The sequence below is a fragment of the Podarcis gaigeae genome (assembly GCF_964106915.1).
Source record: "Podarcis gaigeae genome assembly, chromosome: 5".
Taxonomy (NCBI): Eukaryota; Metazoa; Chordata; class Lepidosauria; order Squamata; family Lacertidae; genus Podarcis; species Podarcis gaigeae.
In genome coordinates, this window is record NC_139681.1 from 72,460,525 (window position 1) to 72,479,646 (window position 19,122).

The 19,122-nt window shown below is 43.1% G+C and overlaps 2 protein-coding genes across 6 annotated transcripts in view; one reads left to right on the top strand and one right to left on the bottom strand.

Moving 5' to 3' along the window:
- The window catches only part of COL4A4 (collagen type IV alpha 4 chain), a 68,900-nt gene extending 68,157 nt beyond the window's left edge, over positions 1–743 (bottom strand). For 4 of the 5 annotated variants that reach the window (XM_083742034.1, XM_083742036.1, XM_083742031.1 and 1 more), the window contains exon 1: positions 295–426. The gene's annotated coding sequence lies outside the window, so the exon portion shown is untranslated. Of the gene's footprint in view, positions 1–294; positions 427–644 lie in introns of those variants that run through there. The other variant, XM_083742035.1, reaches the window with a different exon arrangement.
- A 5-nt stretch (positions 744–748) lies between these two features.
- COL4A3 (collagen type IV alpha 3 chain) overlaps positions 749–19,122 on the top strand; it is a 75,608-nt gene continuing 57,234 nt past the window's right edge. Inside the window, exon 1 of the mRNA XM_083742038.1 lies at positions 749–950. Within this exon, the coding sequence (XP_083598164.1) occupies positions 834–950 (117 nt within the window). The 5' untranslated portion in view covers positions 749–833. The remainder of the gene's footprint in view (positions 951–19,122) is intronic.

The window sequence follows — 19,122 nt, forward strand, 5'->3', positions numbered from 1 at the left end:
CAAACCCCGGAGAGCCAGCAAAGATTACCTCCCGTCCCTGCTCCGCCGGGGGCGTGGGGGGGGAGGCGGGGGAGTATCACGGTGGGATTTTATCCAAGAGACTTTTTTTTAGGGCTCGGAAGTTCCTGGCTGGAAACTGAAGGACCACCATAGAAAAAGGCTGAGAGGAAAGGACGCCCTTTCCCACAGAGAACGTCGCCACAGGTGCCTGACGAGACGCGCCCCACTTCCCTGGACACCTTCGCTTCCCCGCGCGCGCCACGCATTCCCTTCCCGCGAGAGTCTCTGAAGTACCTCACTTCAAGGGGACCAAGCCCTGAGGAGCCGCTCGCGTCTCCGCGCCTCGGCGTCCCGCCGCGCTCTCCCGGCCCCCGCGAAGCAAGCGCCGCCAAGCCAGGCGTGAAGCGACTCTCGCGCTTCGCTTCTCTCTCTTTGCGGGTTGCTTCGCCCCGCCCTCGATTCTTCCCCCTCCCTTCTCGCACCTCCAGCTTCCACGCGCCTTCCCGCAGCTTCGGCCCCGCCCCGGGCTATCCCGAGGGGCTGCCCATACGCGGACCTCTCTCGGGGGGCGCAAAGCAAGCAGAGAGAGAGAGAGAGAGAGAGAGGCGCCAGCGCCGCGCCGCCGCACCGTCGGGGGAACTCACTCGACGCTGAGGGAAAAGTGGCAAGAGGAGGAGGAGCCGTCGCGCCTGGTCCGTGAATGGTGACAGCGGGTCTGTCAGGGACCGAGCTGCGGACCGCGCGACCTGTGGCACTGAGAAGGCGAGAGAGAGAGGAGGACCCGAGAGGGAGAGCGCGCGCCAGAGAGTTGAGGGGAAAGCGCGCCGTGAGGCATGAAGGAGCCCGCGCGCCCCGGCTCCTGGTGTCTCGGGCTGTTGTTTTTCGCTGCCCTGCTGAGCGCTTCGCCGGGGCAGCAGGAGGACCGCCTCCCCATTGCTGTGGCTGCAAAGGTGAGTTGAGGGCCAGCGCTGAAACCTGCTGCCTCGGGGTTGGCTGACGTCCCTCCCGCTCTGCTTTCCTATTCGTTTCTTACAGGGCTTCTGTGGCCTTTAGAAGTTGCGTGACAGGCAGAAGTCCAGGTGCAGCTCTGTCCTGCGTAGAAGTGGCTTCACGTGTGGAATGTCTTATCTTTCAAGTAGCCCAAAGGCCTAGGGACTCTGCCAAAGGAGGAAAAGGGAGCAGCTCAGTGCATGCTGTACCTTCCACCACCACCCCACCCAGAAGTATGGGAAGGTGGTTGTGGTTACTGTGTGGCAAGGGGAATCACACTCTGTGTGTGCTCAAAGGCACTCTTGTCTTCATTAATTACTTGCATTAATTCCATGCCCAATGTTCTGGCTCACTCTGAGAATCTGACTGATCTCATGGTTGAGACCAATCCCTGTCTCTCAAGATTGGCTGGTGAACCTTCTGGTTTTCTGCTCTTTAAAGCTTGCTTGTCCATCAGGAGGTATCTTTCTGAATTGCACCTGCCTTTTGCTTGGCATCTGCACTGCACTGCACAGGTGGATTTGGGAGGGTAACTTGTGATGGGCAGCATGTCTTTGGTATGGTTAAATGGATGGATATTTGGGGTCCTTCTGTCTTTGGTCGTTTGCCCCACACATTTGCCAGTCAAGTTGTAAATGTGAGAACCATCCCAGAAAGGAAAAAAAGAAAAGAGACAGTGCAGTGATGCAGCTGCTTGCCTGACACTTCCCTTGTATGAATTACAGTACTGGGTTGACAATGCTGTTTGCCGTATGGCTCATATGCTTATCCAATCTGCAACCAAAATCCACTTGTAGGCATGCATGCCTGGTGATAATTTAGCAGCACTGCATCAATCCTTTTGGAGCCACTGTATGGAGGGGTCACCATCATGACAGCATGACATCACTGGTCCTGAAAGACCTACATTCGCTCCCAGTACGTTTCCAAGCACAATTTAAAGTGTTGATGCTGACCTAGCCTCAGCCCAGTATGCCTGAAGGAGTGTCTCCACCCCCATCATTCAGCCCGGACACTGAGTTCCAGATCCGAGGGCCTTCTGGCGGTTCCCCCTCACTGCAAGATGTGAGGTTACAGGGAACCAAGCAGAAGGCCTTCTCGGTAGTGGCGCCTTCCCTGTGGAATGCCCTCCCATCAGAAGTCAAGGAAATAAACAACTATCTGACTTTTAGAAGACATCTGAAGGCAGCCCTGTTTAGGGAAGTTTTTAATGTTTGATGTTTTATCATGTTTTTAATATGCTTTTAATATGTTTTTAATATGTTTTTAATAAATTATAATAATAATTATCATCATCATCATCCTCTGCAGGGGCATGTGTTCCCACAGAGGCTTTCTTTGGTGCTCCTCCTTCCACTGATTAAACTTGAAAGAAGCATGTATCCAGTAGAATAGGGTGTGGGTTGTGTGTGTGTGTGTGTGTGTGTGTGTGTGTGTGTTGCCCACAACAGTTTTCCCAGTTGGATAATGTGCCCACTGACCCAAACAGTTTGCAGCCACTGCTGTGTAGCTGTTACAGTAACACCTTCCACTGTAATGTCCACAATAAACCAATATTCTATCTGGGAATCCTGATTATAGGTTTATAGGCTGGAGGGACCAAAGGGTATTTAAATATAACCTGTTGGCCCAAACCTGCTCCCTCCATGCCTTCTTATCATCCCCAATTAATTTATGTTATTTGGATCACAGTGTGCCACAAATTGAAAGCAGGAGTAATTGTGCTGTCATAAGAAGGGACCTACTGGATGAGATGATAAGTAGACTTGTCCAACGTCTTGTTTCATATTTAAGCAGGCCATGAAAACAACCACCCTCCCTGTAGCAACTCCTGTTATGAGGCATGGGCCCTTTGAACAATGGCTAACAACCACTGACAGATTTATCATCTATGAATGTGTCCTATCTTCCTTTAAAACCATTTAAGCTAAGCGCTATAATCACCACACGTTGTGGCAGCAAATACCGGTACTTTAAATTTATGCATTGTGTAAAGAAGTACTTCGTCTTGTGTGTCCTAAATCTAACTCTCCATCAACGTCATTAGTGACCCTGAGTTCTAATTAGAGAGGGGAAAACTTCTCTACACATTCTTCCGCAATTTGATAAACCTCTGTCATATTCCACTTTAGTCATCTTCCCCACCCCCTTTTAAAAAATAGCAATCCCTGAAAAGCTCCAGGCTTTTATAAACCTGATTGCTCTTTTTGAACCTTTTCTAGTTGTTTTAATAACATTTGTTTTTTTTTAAAAGGAGGAGGAAATCAGGATATTGCAAGCTTTCCAACAGAGTGCGTGCTAAAGCTAACATCCCTGTTCACAGGCAAATGAGGGCTCTGCTCACTTTGGCCCAGTGAGTACTGCCCATAGCACCCACTTCCCCTGCCCCTCAAGTTCATCTAGGGCAGGGCAGCGGAAGGGGATGACTGTGGGTAGGCCATTGTGGGGAGTCTTCTCCACTGGGACTATGCGTACTGGAATCCCCAGCAGAAAATGATACAGCAAACAGTACCTTCAGGAGGCAAACAGCTGCCTCAGGTGTGACATTGGGTGGGTTAAAAAGGTGAAATTCTCTCCTCTGTGCCACAGTCCTAATCTGTTTTTTTTTTTTTTGGAGGGGCGGTATCCAGCTGGAAGCTGTGTGCTTCACCAAGGACAGCAACAAGGACCGAGATAGCTCTTTTGTGTACAAAAGCAATGAAAACCAAACACGGATTGCCATTTTGCAAAAAAATAATATACAATAAGCCACAATGTAATGAATTGGGGGAGCAAGCCTAACTATGGGGAGCCAGTGTAAATTATCCTAGCTGCAGTGTTACTGGCAAAAGTTATGCCAGATCCAGACTCTGTTCAGGAGCAGGGCTAAGCCTAGGAGAAACAAGCCTTTTAAACCACTCTTTTTGATTGCTCAACTTATGCCGGGTTCCCAGGGTCACATGGCCATGCTGTGTCCCAGCTGAGCCAGGATGGGCAAGAGATGCTGGCATATCTCTACTTGGGCCAGGTGAGGAAGTTATGCTGGTGTAACCCGGCTGAGCTTGGAACATCCTGGCTCAGTCAGAGATCCACTGGATTCTTTACCCCATAACCCTGACAGTTCTAGGGTTCAGATTGTGCCCTTAATTTCAGAAATATAAAACCTATAATAATGCATTTAATGCAAAATGATAATACTGTAAAACACCTTTTTTTGGCCAATATTACAAGTTAAATGTAAATGCAAGTAACTGATATAGCTATTTCACAGGGAAAATAATCTACAATAGAAAATACTTATTTCTATTGTAAATTATTTGTGCAGATAGAAATGACTTACATCTATATTTTTATATATACTTTATTTGTGCATGGTTGCAATTGGCCACTTTTTCTTCTTTTTTGGCTGTTCTCAATTCTGAATCATTTATCTCACCCTCATAAATTTATCTCAGCGCTCATTTCTGACTTAGATGATTTATAAATAAACATCATTTTTTCTGTTTATATTATTATTGTTATTGTTATTATTAAATGTATATGCCCATGTGGTTTGTTACCCATTTACAATTATAAGATCAATTATGAAATCCATATATAATTAAAATGCACAGTAAAAATTATTCCACCAGAACATTAAAAACATTAATAATTGAAATGTACTATATTACAAGCCTGTGAAAAAGCCTGCTAATGTTGTAATAGCAAGGGAATTTCAAAGCAAAATCCCTCCCCCAACACACTGTTTGTCCTGGGAAGTTTTGGATGCTATAATTGTTATTTACATTCTTTACCAATTTTCTAATAGCATTCCTTAACATACCTAAACAGATATAGTATCCTCCCTTGCTTCGCCTTGCAGCTTCCTTGGCAGGTCATTGCATCCAAATACCGCTGATTTAATTCTTTGGGTGGCTGTGCCCTCTCTTCAGGCGTTGTGGCCAAAATGCTTTATATATTGTTGCATGCTACCCCAATCTTCAAGTGGCGAGAGATTCCAGGGGTTCCAGGCAGAGGCATAGCATGGGGGAAAGGGGCCTACCAGGGCAATTGCCCCAGGCGCAAAAAAATTTAGGCACACCTCTGCAGCTGCTCCCTGTCCTGCCTGCCTGCCTCACCTGAGCAGCATGCTGAGCAAGAACTGGGAGAGGATGAGCCCTTGAATCCCTTGGCCACACAGCGTGCAGCACCAGTGGAAGAGATGGGTGGACGGTGAGACTTGCGGCCATGGTGGCACTCCCCAGCTCAAGGAAGAGCACACACATGTCCTGCCACTGCCCTGCAGCTCCGGCTTGTGACATCTGTGTGCCACATGGAGGCCCCAGTGAGAGAGCATAATACTTGCCTTAGAGGGTGCATTACCCAGGTTTGGTTTCCTTGGATGAATGAGGGACAGCATAGACCAGGGGTCAACAAACTTTTTCAGCAGGGGGCTGGTCCACGGTCCCTCAGACCTTATGGGAGGCTGGACTATTTTTTTTGGGGGGGGGGGATGAACAAATTCCTATGCCCCACAAATAACCCAGAGATGCATTTTAAATAAAAGCACACATTCTACTCATGTAAAAACATGCTGATTCCCAGACCGTCTGTGGGCCGGATTTAGAAGGCATTTGGTCTGGATCCAGCCTCTGGGCCTTAGTTTGCCTACCTAGACTCTGGTATCTTTATGGTGTATCATTTATTTACACATATATACATCCAGGGCTGACAGCATTAACACCCTGGAAGGTCTTGCTTCTCCCATAGTCGCAGCCTTGGACTCAAGCAGGAATCCATCGTGGCTCTCAGCCTCTGGCTTCTACTTGCTTCTACCCAGCTCTCACATGCTCCGCTTAGACTGTTGTCCTTCTCACTGCCAGCCAGGTGAGGTTTCATTTTGCCACGAGGCTTGTTCAGCCTGTGGAAAAGAAGATATAGCAAATATTTTAAAACCAACCATAAAGAGCACATGAGTGTTCACAAAGTGGTGTAGGAAGGAGGAAAGAAAAACATGGTGTGTTGTAGGGGGTTAGAGTGTTGAATCAGGACCTGGGAGACCAGGGTTCAAATCCCCACTCAGCTGGGAAGCTCACTGGGTGACCTTGGGCCAGTCACTCACTCTCAGCCTAGCCTACTTCACAGAGTTGTTGTGAGGCGAAAATGGGGAGGAGAACTACATAGGCCACCTTAAGCTACTCAGAGGGAAGTTGAGATATAAATGTAAGTAAGTAAGTTTGGTGCTCTACCATTGAACTATGGCTCCTCTGTCATAGGGTCTCATCTCAGGGCAGGTGCTTCCACTGAGATACTGCCTTTGAGCAGTGCGCTCTGAACATGCTCAGAGGAACTCTGAGGCCCTCCCTCATTTGTCTCCCCAGCAACTGGCACTCAGCGGCTTGCCACCTCTGAATCTGGGTGCAGGGTTGGCTCCTGCCTTGAGAGGGCCCCGGGCAAGATGCCCTGTGTCATTCAGCCGTTTTGAACTTCATTGGTTGCAATGGCTCCAAGCAGAACTGGGCAGCTGTGTATACATTCCTCTTTAATTTACCACAGTGCCCCAGAGATGAGGGAAATCAAAAGCATGGCTAGATCCACCTGACTGGCACTGCTCAGAGTGCTGGGCCAGAAAAATAAAAACAAGGAGGGGTAGTAAAATAATAATAATGGGAGCACTGAGCAGGCAAGACATGCTGCCCTGGCATTTGGATCAAGGCGGTTTCTCAAGGGTGTCAGGTGCAGATGCCAGCCCTGCCTATATGTTCCTGTTTAGTTGTTACACTGCAATGTGTTATACGTAGGGCTGTCTTTGAATATGGTTTGGAAGCTTCAGCTGGTGGAGAATTCAGTGGCTAGGTTGTTCACTGGGACAAGACAGTTAGAGCATATTTCACTGATCCTGGCCTGACAGCGCTGGCTGCCAGCTAGTTTCTGGGTCCAATTCAAAATGCTGGTTTTGACGTATAAACCCTTAAATGGCTCAGGACTACAATACCTGAATGACCGCCTCTCCCCATATAAACAGTCTCAGATTCTGCGTTCATCAGAGGACCTTTTTTACCATTTTGTTTTACTTATTTACTAGTTTTTATCCTTTATTTTATTCTGTGAACTGCCCTAAGATCTTATGATAAAGGGTGGTGTATAACTCAATCAATCAATCAATCAATCAATCAATCAATCAATCAATCAAAGAAGCAAATAAAAGCCGCTGAGTTTATTTAATACACTTCTAAAATCATCAAAGCAAGTCCTCATCACCACACGTTATGGCAGAGGATGTTGTGAACAGATCATGAATTGCATAAGGGGTAGAGGTAGAAACATACCTGTGGCAGCATAGTGAACTTAAAAGGCCTGTAGAATGGATCAGAGCGATAGTACTGTATGAGGGGAAATGTCTGGGAAGGCATAGATAAAGAGTGTAGCGGTTGTGGCCTCTTGGGAACAACAGCTAAGACTCAGACAAGACAAGATGCCCATTGCACAATTATCAATTGCACAATTTCTAAAAACAAGAACAATTTACAGGTGTGGGGGCCCTGATTCAGATTGCTAGCCTGGCATGGGGGTAGAAGGGCTTTAACTCTTTGCCTCCTGCTCCACTCCCAGTCTAAATCACAGTCTCAACACCTGCAATTTACAATTCTGTAGGAAATTACATGCACCAGGCAGTTTGCTACACATGTTTCTCAACAGAAAAGAAGTTTTTACATTAAGTAGTGCTTTCTCCATGTCCCAAATATCTGCATCAGCTATAAGGTGTACTAGTTTTGTTGTGTTTACTATTTTCACTTTAGAGAATGGGCACTGGCCACAGTTTCTTTCTGCATGATCATTGATCTCTGCTACTGGAAAGTAAAGCTTTGGCTGTTCGAGATTAAGCTCACAAGATTAAACTCCCTATTCATTCTCTTGCAAAAAAAAACAACAACAAATACCAGCTTCTAGAAGCACTGCAAATGATGCTGCTTTATCTGGCCAGATAATACTTGAAAGTTAGAAGGGCTGCTTACAGAAATGTTAGTCTTGCACTTAAGTAATGGTTCACACACCTTCCCTGGCATTGTTCCCCAGTTTAAAAAAACTGTACAAGAGTAATCCATTAGCTCTACTTTCTTATAATGATAATGCTAGGTGAAATAAAAATTCCAAATGTTTGAATCATTCTGAATGTATTTTTCAAAGTTGCCTGTACTTAAAGTCCTTCTAAACCCTAAATTGGCTTCTCTGGTCACCAATCTCACCTACTCTCATTGTTGCCCTTGTATGCGTACCTGCCTTCTTAAGCATTGCCTCACCTTTTACCTCTACTGCTGTCCTCTTCTGCTCCTCATTATTACATCCTCTGTTCCCTCAGTTTAAGAAACACAGATGTTTTTTCTCCTTTGCTTCCGGCCATTTCTCCAGACTATAATCTGCATTTGGAGCAATGTGATGATAGCGGTTTCTGTAATGCTTAGTTGACATGGTGATTATGTAACACAAAAGACTCAGTACATGCCTCATTACTGCCCACTGCTCACTTTTTACAGTTTGACCAAATTCTATGAGTAAATCAGTAATCCTTTTATACAGCGTCAGCTGGTACAAATCTGTTCTTAAAGCAAAGGTCGAGGTGATGTAAAAAATTTTTTGTGGCTGGATGTTATTAATCAAGTGCCAATCCAGAACAGGTCCCATTGATTGTGCCTTCAATCAAGTAAACAAAATATAATCCCACAATTGTCAATGAAATCAGGAACAAGAAGTTATATTGGCTCTAGTTCACAGTCAAAGTTTCAGATTGCAGCAGTCTTTTCACAGTATCTTATTACTATCCTATTCTATGCACTCTTCTTGTGCTAATTTTATCCAACTTTAATGTTTCCTATTTCAGTTTATTTTTGAGTGTCATCATCAAATAGCAACTTTTGTGAGCCTGTTAAATAGTCCACAGGGCTTTTTTTTTTTTTTTTAGGAGGGGAAGGGAATAATCAAAGGAATGGATTGCATTGCAATTAGTGTAATCATAACTATTCTTATAGACTGTGATTCAAATAAATGCTATTTATATCTGCCAGCCAGATTATGCAGAGGTCAAGTACCGTCCAGTAATTATTCTTGAGATTGCAAAGCTGTTTCATTTGGCATTGTGGCTTCAGATTCAATTCATACAGTAAATCAAAAGTAATATAATTAAATGCCTAGCTATGTTTACTCAGAAGTAACTGTGTTCAGTGGAGCTTTCTTCCAGGTAAATGTGTTTAGATTTGTAGCCTAAGTATTTGATGTGTACAGAAATACATATTCTAGGGCAGGCTTCTTCAACCTTGGCCCTCCAGATGTTTTGAGACTACAACTCCCATCATCCTTGACCACTGGTCCTGCTAGCTAGGGATCATGGGAGTTGTAGGCCAAAAACATCTAGGTTAAAGTGTATTTTAGTGAAAATAACACACAAAGTTGCATCATATTAGGGGAAATTGCTTTCAAAGATATCAAAGGTATGTCCAATAGAATTCAGTGTAGCTTATTCCCAGTTAAGTGGGGTTAAGATTGCAGCCTTAGTTCTCACAAAATGTGCATAAGATTACGCAACATGGTCTTGGCTATATATCATCTACACAGAGCTGCCTAGTGCATTTAAGTACCATATACTCATACCCCCTCCCCACATTACTCATGGCCCTCAAATGCAAAGCTTCTCAACATTATACACAAACTTTCTTGATTGCTCGCTCCGTTATTCTTTTAACAAACTTGATATAACATGCTCCTTCAAAACCTATTTCACCTTTTGGTTTTGTTTTGTTTTTTCTTTTACTGCTCTTCACCTCAAAGAGACAGGTGTGCAGCAGCAATATAAGAATATATGTGTACTCTTAGGCAGTGCTTTCCCCCCACCCCCTAGAAAAATAGAAGCTGGAACTCATCATGAAGTTATTACAGTAAGCATCACACCAAAAAAAGGAGAGGTGCTGGTACTTCTTACTCTTGAGTACTCCCTGGGCGGGGGGGGAGCACTGCTCTTAGGGTAGTCATATGGGAATAGAGGACATAACTCCTGTAAAACAGCACAGGAACCTTGCACCTTAAAAGTTGTATAGAAGAAGGGAAGGCAGCAGGGGTAGTTATCTTCTTGAAGTCCCTTTTCTATTACCACTATTAAAGATGCAGAAGCCCTGTGCTCTTTTGCACCAGGCTATCCTCGGCTAAATGTGTAACTTTTTTCAGTAATAATTAGTAAACAGACTTGCCAACTGACTGCTTGTGTGTGTTCTGCACCAACAATTTGTTAATTCCATTTCTAACCTTGGGAGGAATTCGGTGTGGTGCTATGGCAATCATTCCTTCCACACAAGCATTTCACCTTGCCAGACAGAATTATCCACCCACCCACTGTTCTTGGGTTCTCCCAAGCCAATTTTGGGAGTTACAGGGGGAGGAGAAGATGGAAAGCTCCACTATGCTAGCAGAAGTCCTTGTGTTGAATCTGGCCCCTAGAAATTAATTCGGCGTTCACCCTGCCCGCCCCATGCTAAATTAGCAGTGCAATCCTGTACATGTTTACTCAGAAGTAAGCCCTCTTGAGTTCAATGGATCCCAGCTTGCACACCAGCAGCATTTGGTGCCCCATAGTCCACTGCTGGATCCTTGTGCACCATTTGCAACTCTCCAGGAAATTACATGATTTCAGTAATGAACTGATAAACAATCTAAACAAATCACATTAAAGAACAATGAATCCTGAAATTAGACAGCTGATATGTTGCTTAATAGGGACACGGGTGGCGCTGTGGGTTAAACCACAGAGCCTAGGACTTGCCAATCAGAAGATCGGCGGTTTGAATCCCCATGATGGGGTGAGCTCCCGTTGCTCAGTCGTTGCTCCTACCAACCTAGCAGTTCGAAAGCACGTCAAAGTGCAAGTAGATAAATAGGTACCGCTCCGGCGGGAAGGTAAACGGCGTTTCCGTGCGCTGCTCTGGTTCACCAGAAGCGGCTTAGTCATGCTGGCCACATGACCCGGAAGCTGTACACTGGCTCCCTTGGCCGATAAAGCGAGATGAGTGCCGCAACCCCAGAGTCGGTCACGACTGGACCTAATGGTCAGGGGTCCCTTTACCTTTACCTTATGTTGCTTAATTGGAAATCAAAATTTGTGATTATCTGAAGGAGCTAGGTTTTTATCAAGGAAGGCAAAGCTCCACGCATTTTGAATGCATATGTGTTCATAGCTAGAATCCATTGGAGACATTGGTTACCTTCCAGTGTCTGTTTGGCTGCCTTCCAGAAGAAAATCCAGTTCACAAATGATTGCACAGCATGTTAAGATTTGGGGAACTGACATATTTTCTTGCATCTCATCATCTCATAATTTTGCTGTATGTTGTCTATACTTATTGAAGGCTTAATAATTGGATTTTATTATACTGGTTCTAGCAATCACCAAGAAAACATATAAAGCTCTAGTGAATTCATGTTTGATGCTCACAATGCATGAAACAATTTTAGTATATTGGCATTTTGCTTTGCTAGCAGTATTCTAGAATTACGGACCTGACTCACCAGTTCCTTGCATTTGTAGTCAGGTCCCTCCTTCTGTAAACTGCTGCTTAAGCAAAATTCTCCACTTACTTAGGCTTGCTCTTATAATTTGAATTCATTTTGTCTCTTCCACTTGGATGAATTTCAGTCTACAATACAAGACTGGGAAGTGTTAACTATTTAAAAGGAACACTGGGCAGGTGGAGTCTAGTGGCTAGAGAACCCAGTATTTACTGAACACTCTTTGCACTCTTTTTTTCCTTGTGTGAAAACAGGAATGCATCAGGTTTCCCAATAAGAGATAGGCCTGGCCATGATAACAATATTGCCCTTGAATTGCCGTGATAGACACATAACTTGGCAATTACATTCAGTTTAGTGGACTCACTGTGTGCCGCAGTTGCTGCAAACATAATAATCCTTTCTACCTGCTTGACTTCAGTTACTCTCTCATTGACTGGGGAAATGTACATTCAAACTGTATTAAAGACAACGTTTTAGAATTTTGCATTTGGAACAGGGGAGGCAATCCTAAATTTAATCCTGACCAGGGTTGTTGTTATTCAGGGAGCCCAAGTGGCAAATGGTCCAGATCTTTTGCACTGGAGCACAGATCTTCTGCCCCCAACTCTTAAAATACACACCATAAAAATCCTGTTGTTTACAGGGTGGCTGGGTGTGCTGTGAAGTGATGGAGAGACTTCCCACTATCTTAATTTCATCAGAGGTCTAAATTTGTATCCATACATATAAATTAGCATATGAACATTTTATGTAAATTTGTGCCATGGACCTGTGCCCTGGTTCCAGTGATTTGTTTGTAATTTCAGCCTTTTAGATTTCAGTCATAGATCTCTTTAGGAATGCAGTCAGCATTGTACTTTAATCTTTATTTGTGAAAATAACAGTTTGGTCAGTGGCCCACATACCAACCACCTGCGTAGGCATAAAATAGCTGAGATAGCTTGCTTTGTCTGCCTGCCTGACTCAAGTACCGTCTTACCCTGAGTGGGGTTTACTACCTGCAAAAGGTATGAAAAGTACATCAGAAAATATTTGTTTCCTACACAGACACATTCCTTAGGCTGGAACACCATCCGTTTCAACAGCCACGTTTCTGTCTGAAGACTTTTACATCCTACAGTTAAAAGATATGTGATGCTTAATATAATTTTACATATTAATTTACTAGCAGCCTCATACCTGGTGTTGCTAGGGAATTCTAAGAAACAAAAATATATGCTGTATGCTGTTTTGAGATCAATGGTTAAAATCAGTCAAGCTTTGAAAGGTTCATTCCACCTTCTTGATCCAGTTGTATCCAAACACAGACAAGTACCTGGTCCTTGATCTCAGGAGCCATAATGCAAAATTTGGTAATGATATCAAGAGCATAAATATCAACATACATAAAGAATAGATAGATAACTTTTCATAGGTTTTCTCTCATCCAACACATCCTCCAAGGATCTGAGGGTGTCATGTATGGTCCATTCTTTTATATTCACAGCCTTTTGGGGTAGGTTAGGTCAAGATCTAACCTACCTTACCAAGAAAGCCTATCTAGCCCCTTCTCTTATGACCTTTTGCCAGTAGACAAATGTCAGGGAACTGCCATCGGAAGAACAGGTGGTAGAAAGGCTCCAGGAGAATAGGAGAGACTCTGCAGCAGAAGAGGGAACCAGTAGGGGGAGAGCAGGAGCTCAAAGGGAAAGGGAGTCGGAGGGGAGGCTCTGGGATACTTCCAGTGAGAACAGTGAGGAGGTAACAAGACCCCCTTTAGCAACCCCCACCCCTCGCCGGAAGCTGTCACGCAGAGAGTCCAGGAGGCGCATGTCCGTCAAACAGCTTTTATGTTGGAGTAAGTTCCGTAGACGCCCACTGTCGGATTCTACCAACGACTGACGGAGTCATGCTTTGGGGGGCTCCGTTAGAGACTTAGGTTGGCTGACCAGCCAAAACCCGGAGGGATCAAGTTTTACGCACAAGCAGCTCATTATCCCATCACAACAAAGGTGATTTTATTCATGCAGATCTCTGCAGGGCTGAGACCTTTGCCTCAGGTGGTGGCAGAATAGGGAGGGTGATGGATTTGTGCAACCACCCCCAGTTCAGCCACACAAATTGCACCAGAAAGCAGGAGTTCCGCAACCACTTTGCCATTGCAGCAAAGTGATCAACACAAAGTGTGGAGGGCGAGATGCTAAGAGAGGTGTGGAGATTGTTGCAGGATATAAAACCAGGTAACTTTGTTTAAAGTTACTTACTTGGCTTAACTTTTAATGTGAAATACTGCTTGCTGGGATATTTTTCTTTATCTTTCTACATATAAGAAGGCTCAAAACTTCTTTTTTTAATGAATGCTGAATGTTCAGGGAGGGGTGTCAAATATCCAAAGGAGACCAGGCCCTGACATGCCTTCCTGTTGCTTTAATTTTGATAGTGCAGCTGTTTTGTTTGTACAAGCTGTTCCTACACTGGTGATTATGTATACTCCAGGGAGTTCCTTCTTCCGTATGTACCTCCTCCACATTTATTAAGATCATCTCACTTAGCATTTCTCCATTTACTTTTATTAGCTCCAGGAAAGTAGAGAGTCAGACCCTCATCCATACTTCAGAACAGGGGTTTCCAAAGTGTGGTTTGCAGACCGGTGGTCCATAAGTTTTGTTCAACTCGTCCATAGCGGTGACTTTGGCATGTAGCACAGCGTGCTACAATTAATAAACCACAGGCAGCAAAATCATTAAGTAGTTATAAAGAGCCAGTGTGGTGTAGTGGTTAAGAGCGGTAGTCTTATAATCTGGTGAACCGGGTTCGATTCCCCACTCCTCCACATGCAGCTGCTGGGTGACCTTGGGCCAGTCACACTTCTCTGACGTCTCTCAGCCTCACTCACCTCACAGAGTTTTTGCTGTGGGGGAGGAAGGGAAAGGAGATTGTGAGTCGCTCTGAGACTCCTTAGGGTAGTGATAAAGTGGGATATCAAATCCAAACTCTTCTTCTTCTTCTTCTACTAAGACCCTCAGCAATTCCATTACCTGAGGCATTACATTTTCATGGTCCCTAGTTTGGAAACTAGTATCTTCATCTTTTCACAAGAAATTTCAAACAGTGTTCTTAGACTAAACATGGGGATTTCTTGTATGAACTCTTGATAGAGGTGGCAGCAAGGTGGTGCATGGCACTGAAACGGTTTTTAATGAAATTGCTTATTTTTTTGAGACTCCCCATCTATGCACACCTGTTGTAGAATGTACTATCATGGTTAATAATAGTACACCCTGCAAGCATTATCCTTTTTTAATTTTGACATAGAACAGGTTTCTCACCCAGTGGGCACATTTTTAATTTTGAGAAAATGCCATTGGTGCCAGTCACAAAATGGCTGCCATTAGGGTGTCACATAGCCAACATAGCTGTCACAGCTAAAGGAGCAGAAAAAGAGAGACAGGAACAAAAAAATCATGAGGTACCTATATCATCACTACACTCATTCACAGAGAGAAGCTCTTTGTAATGCTACTCTTACAACACACAGCAGTGAAAAAGTATCACAGGAGTGCCCTGTATTTTCAACCAGTACTCTTTTGGGCATTTTTCATTCCTAAGAATCCTTAGAATTGTTGATTGTCAACATTTTGTTAGAATAAAATTATAAAATTGAAAACCCAACAAGGCTCATCAAGTTCCTAGGGAGTGCCCTGAGTCTTTTCACTGCACATCTTGTTTGGGTCATGGAATGATCCTAAACCACTGTTAGTCCAACTACAATGTAAGCCCAGTTATTCAATTCTTATTTCACTTTCCCATCTCATCACTCTAACCCTTTCGTTCTTTAATTTAAAACAAATCAGACGCTGTCATTACCCTGTTTTCCTCCTCTCCTTCTAGCATTGTGCTGTGTCAGCTAACATTTGCCCTTTCACTGACAGTTCTAATTCAGCACAGTGGCAAAGCAGGCAGAGTGGCACGGACAGTAATAATAGGCTTTTATAAAGTAAACAAAGTCATTCAATGGAGGTCTGGTTTTCTGTTGAAAGAATGAAGCCACCTCTGTTTTGGAATAGTTTTTTGGAAAGCGCTATCAAGTGCTCTGACTCACCTTTTGTTCTCTCCATTTTTCTCCCTTTCCACTATACAGCCCCAAGTGTACCATTGGTCTGCGTCGGAATCAGAATAAATGAAACATCAAAAAATGGAGTGCAAGTTTTCTTGCTTGAATAGTTATTTCCCTTTCACACTGTCCCCTTCCACTGCCTGCGTTCCCTGGATATGGTGTTGGGGGACCCTTGGCAAAGGTGTGAGATATAGTGTTAAGGGGGGTCACACCTTATGTGAACAGAGGTGCCACTTCGGATCTTAGCCACACTAGTTTTGTAACAAAGAAACTGTGCAATTGAAACTTAAGGTGCACCCAGCCAACACATTCCATCAGTACAAGGATTTATGCTTGCACAACAGAAATTTTCCCCTCTCCTGCCCTTGCACACACTCCCTAAATCTGTTGTATGGATTCCCCCAACGCTGTCATGGCCAACCCAAGGACAATGATGGAGAGGACTAGAGGCTTCTGATCCTGAGGAGAGACCCAGTGACTTGGGGGCCAGACAGCCAGATCCTGAGAAGGGCCCAAGTAGGTTAATAGAGAAGTCTTCCATCCTCCCTCTGGAGATGCCTAGTCCTTCACCTGCTGAGGAACCACCTTTGGTGCCTCCTATCACTCAGGAATCTACTCCCTCTAGAGAGGTGGCTAGCTCTAAGTCTGATGCTGAGCTGACCCTGTCTCCATCTCCTTCATCACAGACACAGAGATGCTAGTGTCAGCCTGAACATGGCTCATAAGGCCAACCCACCCGAAGGAGTTTCTGCTTGCTTGTCCAGTCTTGGGACCCTAGCTACTTTAACGCTAAAGCTGTGCCCACCCCACTCTTTAAAAGGAAGGTTCAGTGGGTGTGTCACTTGTTCCATCAATAACTTAGCTTATGCTTAAAAAAAGGTTAAGGACCCCTGACAGTTAAGTCCAGTCGCGAACGACTCTGGGGTTGCGGCGCTCATCTTGCTTTACTGACTGAGGGAGCCGACGTTTGTCCACAGACAGTTTTTCTTTTTCTTTTTCTAAAATTTTTTATTTATAAAATTTTCAAATTTAACAATAAATAATAAAGAAAGAAAAAAAACATTCCATTTGAATTATACATCCAAATCTAATCTTTCCACTTTCACACTTCCTTCAGTCTATCTGGAAATTTTCATGTTTTCACAATTATTCACATTTCTTGCATCTATATTGTTTTGTTTTTTAAACCAAATTAATCTTAACAATTATTATAAAACAATATTTCCTTCCATTATTATCCCACAGCTTCTTGAAAACCCACAAACGTTAATTGACCTTCACATATATTCTTAATATACTCTGTAAATTTATCCCAGGCCTCGGTAAATCTCTGGTCTTGCCGGTTCCGAATTCTGCCCGTTAGCTTGTCTAATTCTGCATATTCCATCAACTTCATTCTCCATTCTTTTTTCATTGGGATTATTTTTGTGCCACCAAAATTCTTGCCGCTATTACTGCATATAAAAACAACTTCACATCCTTCTTTTTTATGTCATTTTCTAGTATTCCTAACAGAAAAGTTTCTGGTTTTTTAACAAAGGTATATTTCAACATTTTTTTTCAATTCATTATAAATCATTTCCCAGAAACCTTTCATTTTTTTACATTCCCACCACATATGATAGAATGTCCTTTCTTTCTCCTGACATTTCCAACATTTATTACTCATTTTATACATCTTTCCAAGTTTTACTGGTGTAACATACCATCTATATAACATTTTCATAACATTTTCTTTTATTGTAGTACATGCAGTAAATTTCATTCCTTCTTTCCACAATCTTATCCAATCATCAAATTGAATATTATAACCAAAGTCTTTGGCCCACTGAATCATTGCAGCTTTAACCTCTTCATCCTTAGTATGTCACTCAAGTAGTAATTTATACATTTTTGATAAAATTTTAACATCATTATTCACAATTTCTTTTTGAAATCTAGATTTTTCATCTTGAAAACCTCTTTCCAGCATCTCTTTTTTAAACATCGCATTCAGTTGGAAGTAGTGTAACCAATCAAACACATACTCTTTAACTTCATCATATGGCTTCAATTTCCATTTATTTCCTTCTTTTATGATTAAATTCTCATATGTAATCCAGCTCCCCATCATATTGATCTTCTTAACACTCATTACCTCCAATGGCAACAGCCAATATGGAGTTTTAAACTCTAATAAATTTTTGTACCTATTCCATACTTCCATCAGCGGATCTCGGAAAATGTGATTTTCAAAACCTTTATGCACTCTTTTTTTCTCATACCATAAATATGCGTGCCAACCAAATCTATTATCATATCCTTCTAGATTCAAAAGTTCTGAATTTTCCAACTTTATCCATTATTTCACCCAGCAAAGACATGCAGCCTCAAAATATAACTTTAGGTCTGGCAGGGCAAAGCCTCCTCTACCTTTTGCATCTGTTAAAATCTTATATTTTATTCTAGGCTTCTTGCCCTGCCAGACATATCTTGATAATGCTCTTTGCCATTCTTTAAATATCGTAACACCTTTAATTATTGGTATTGATTGAAATAAAAACAACATTTCTGGTAGCACATTCATTTTTACCATTGCAATTCTTCCCCAAAATGACAATTTCATTCTTTCCCACACTTCCAGGTCCTTCCTAATTTTATTCCAAATTGGTACGTAATTATTTTGAAAAAGATCAATACACTTGGGAGTTAATATAATCCCAAGATATTTAACTTTCTTAACCACTTCCATATCTGTTTGTTGCTGAATTCTTTCTATTATCTCTTGGTACATATTTTTAACCACTATTTTCGTTTTACTCTTATTTAATTTGAATCCGGCAACTTGTCCAAATTGCTCTATCTCTTCTAACACTTCGCTAATACTTTTAATAGGGTCTTCTATTGTTATAACCAAATCATCAGCAAAGGCTTTTACCTTATATTCCTTGCAACCAACTGTCACACCTTTTATGAAATCATTACTTCTTAACGCTCTCAACAAGACTTCCAGGACCGATATGAATAACAATGGTGATAAGGGACACCCTTGTCTTGTACCCTTGGTTATAGCAATATCCTCTGTCAGTTTCCGTAGTGTAGCGGTTATCACGTTCGCCTCACAGACAGTTTTTCTGGGTCATGTGGCCAGCATGACTAAGCCGGCGAACCAGAGCAGCGCACGGAAACGCCATTTACCTTCCTGCTGGAGCGTTACCTATTTATCCACTTCCACGTTGATGTGCTTTTGAACTGCTAGGTTGGCAGGAGCTGGGACCAAGCAACGGGAGCTCACCCTGTCGCTGGGATTCAAACCACCAACCTTCTGATCGGCAAGCCGTAGGTTCAGTGGTTTAGACCACAATACCACCTGCATCTGCTTATGCTTAGCCATGTATTGTAACCTGTAACATGCTTTATGTACTAATCTAATCTGAAAATTAAAGCCTCTGGGAGAATGAATTGTGAGTTCAAATTTTTCATTGGATGGGGAAGGACAGGACAGGCGGGGCCATGCAATGCTGGGGGAGGCCATTTCTCTGCAT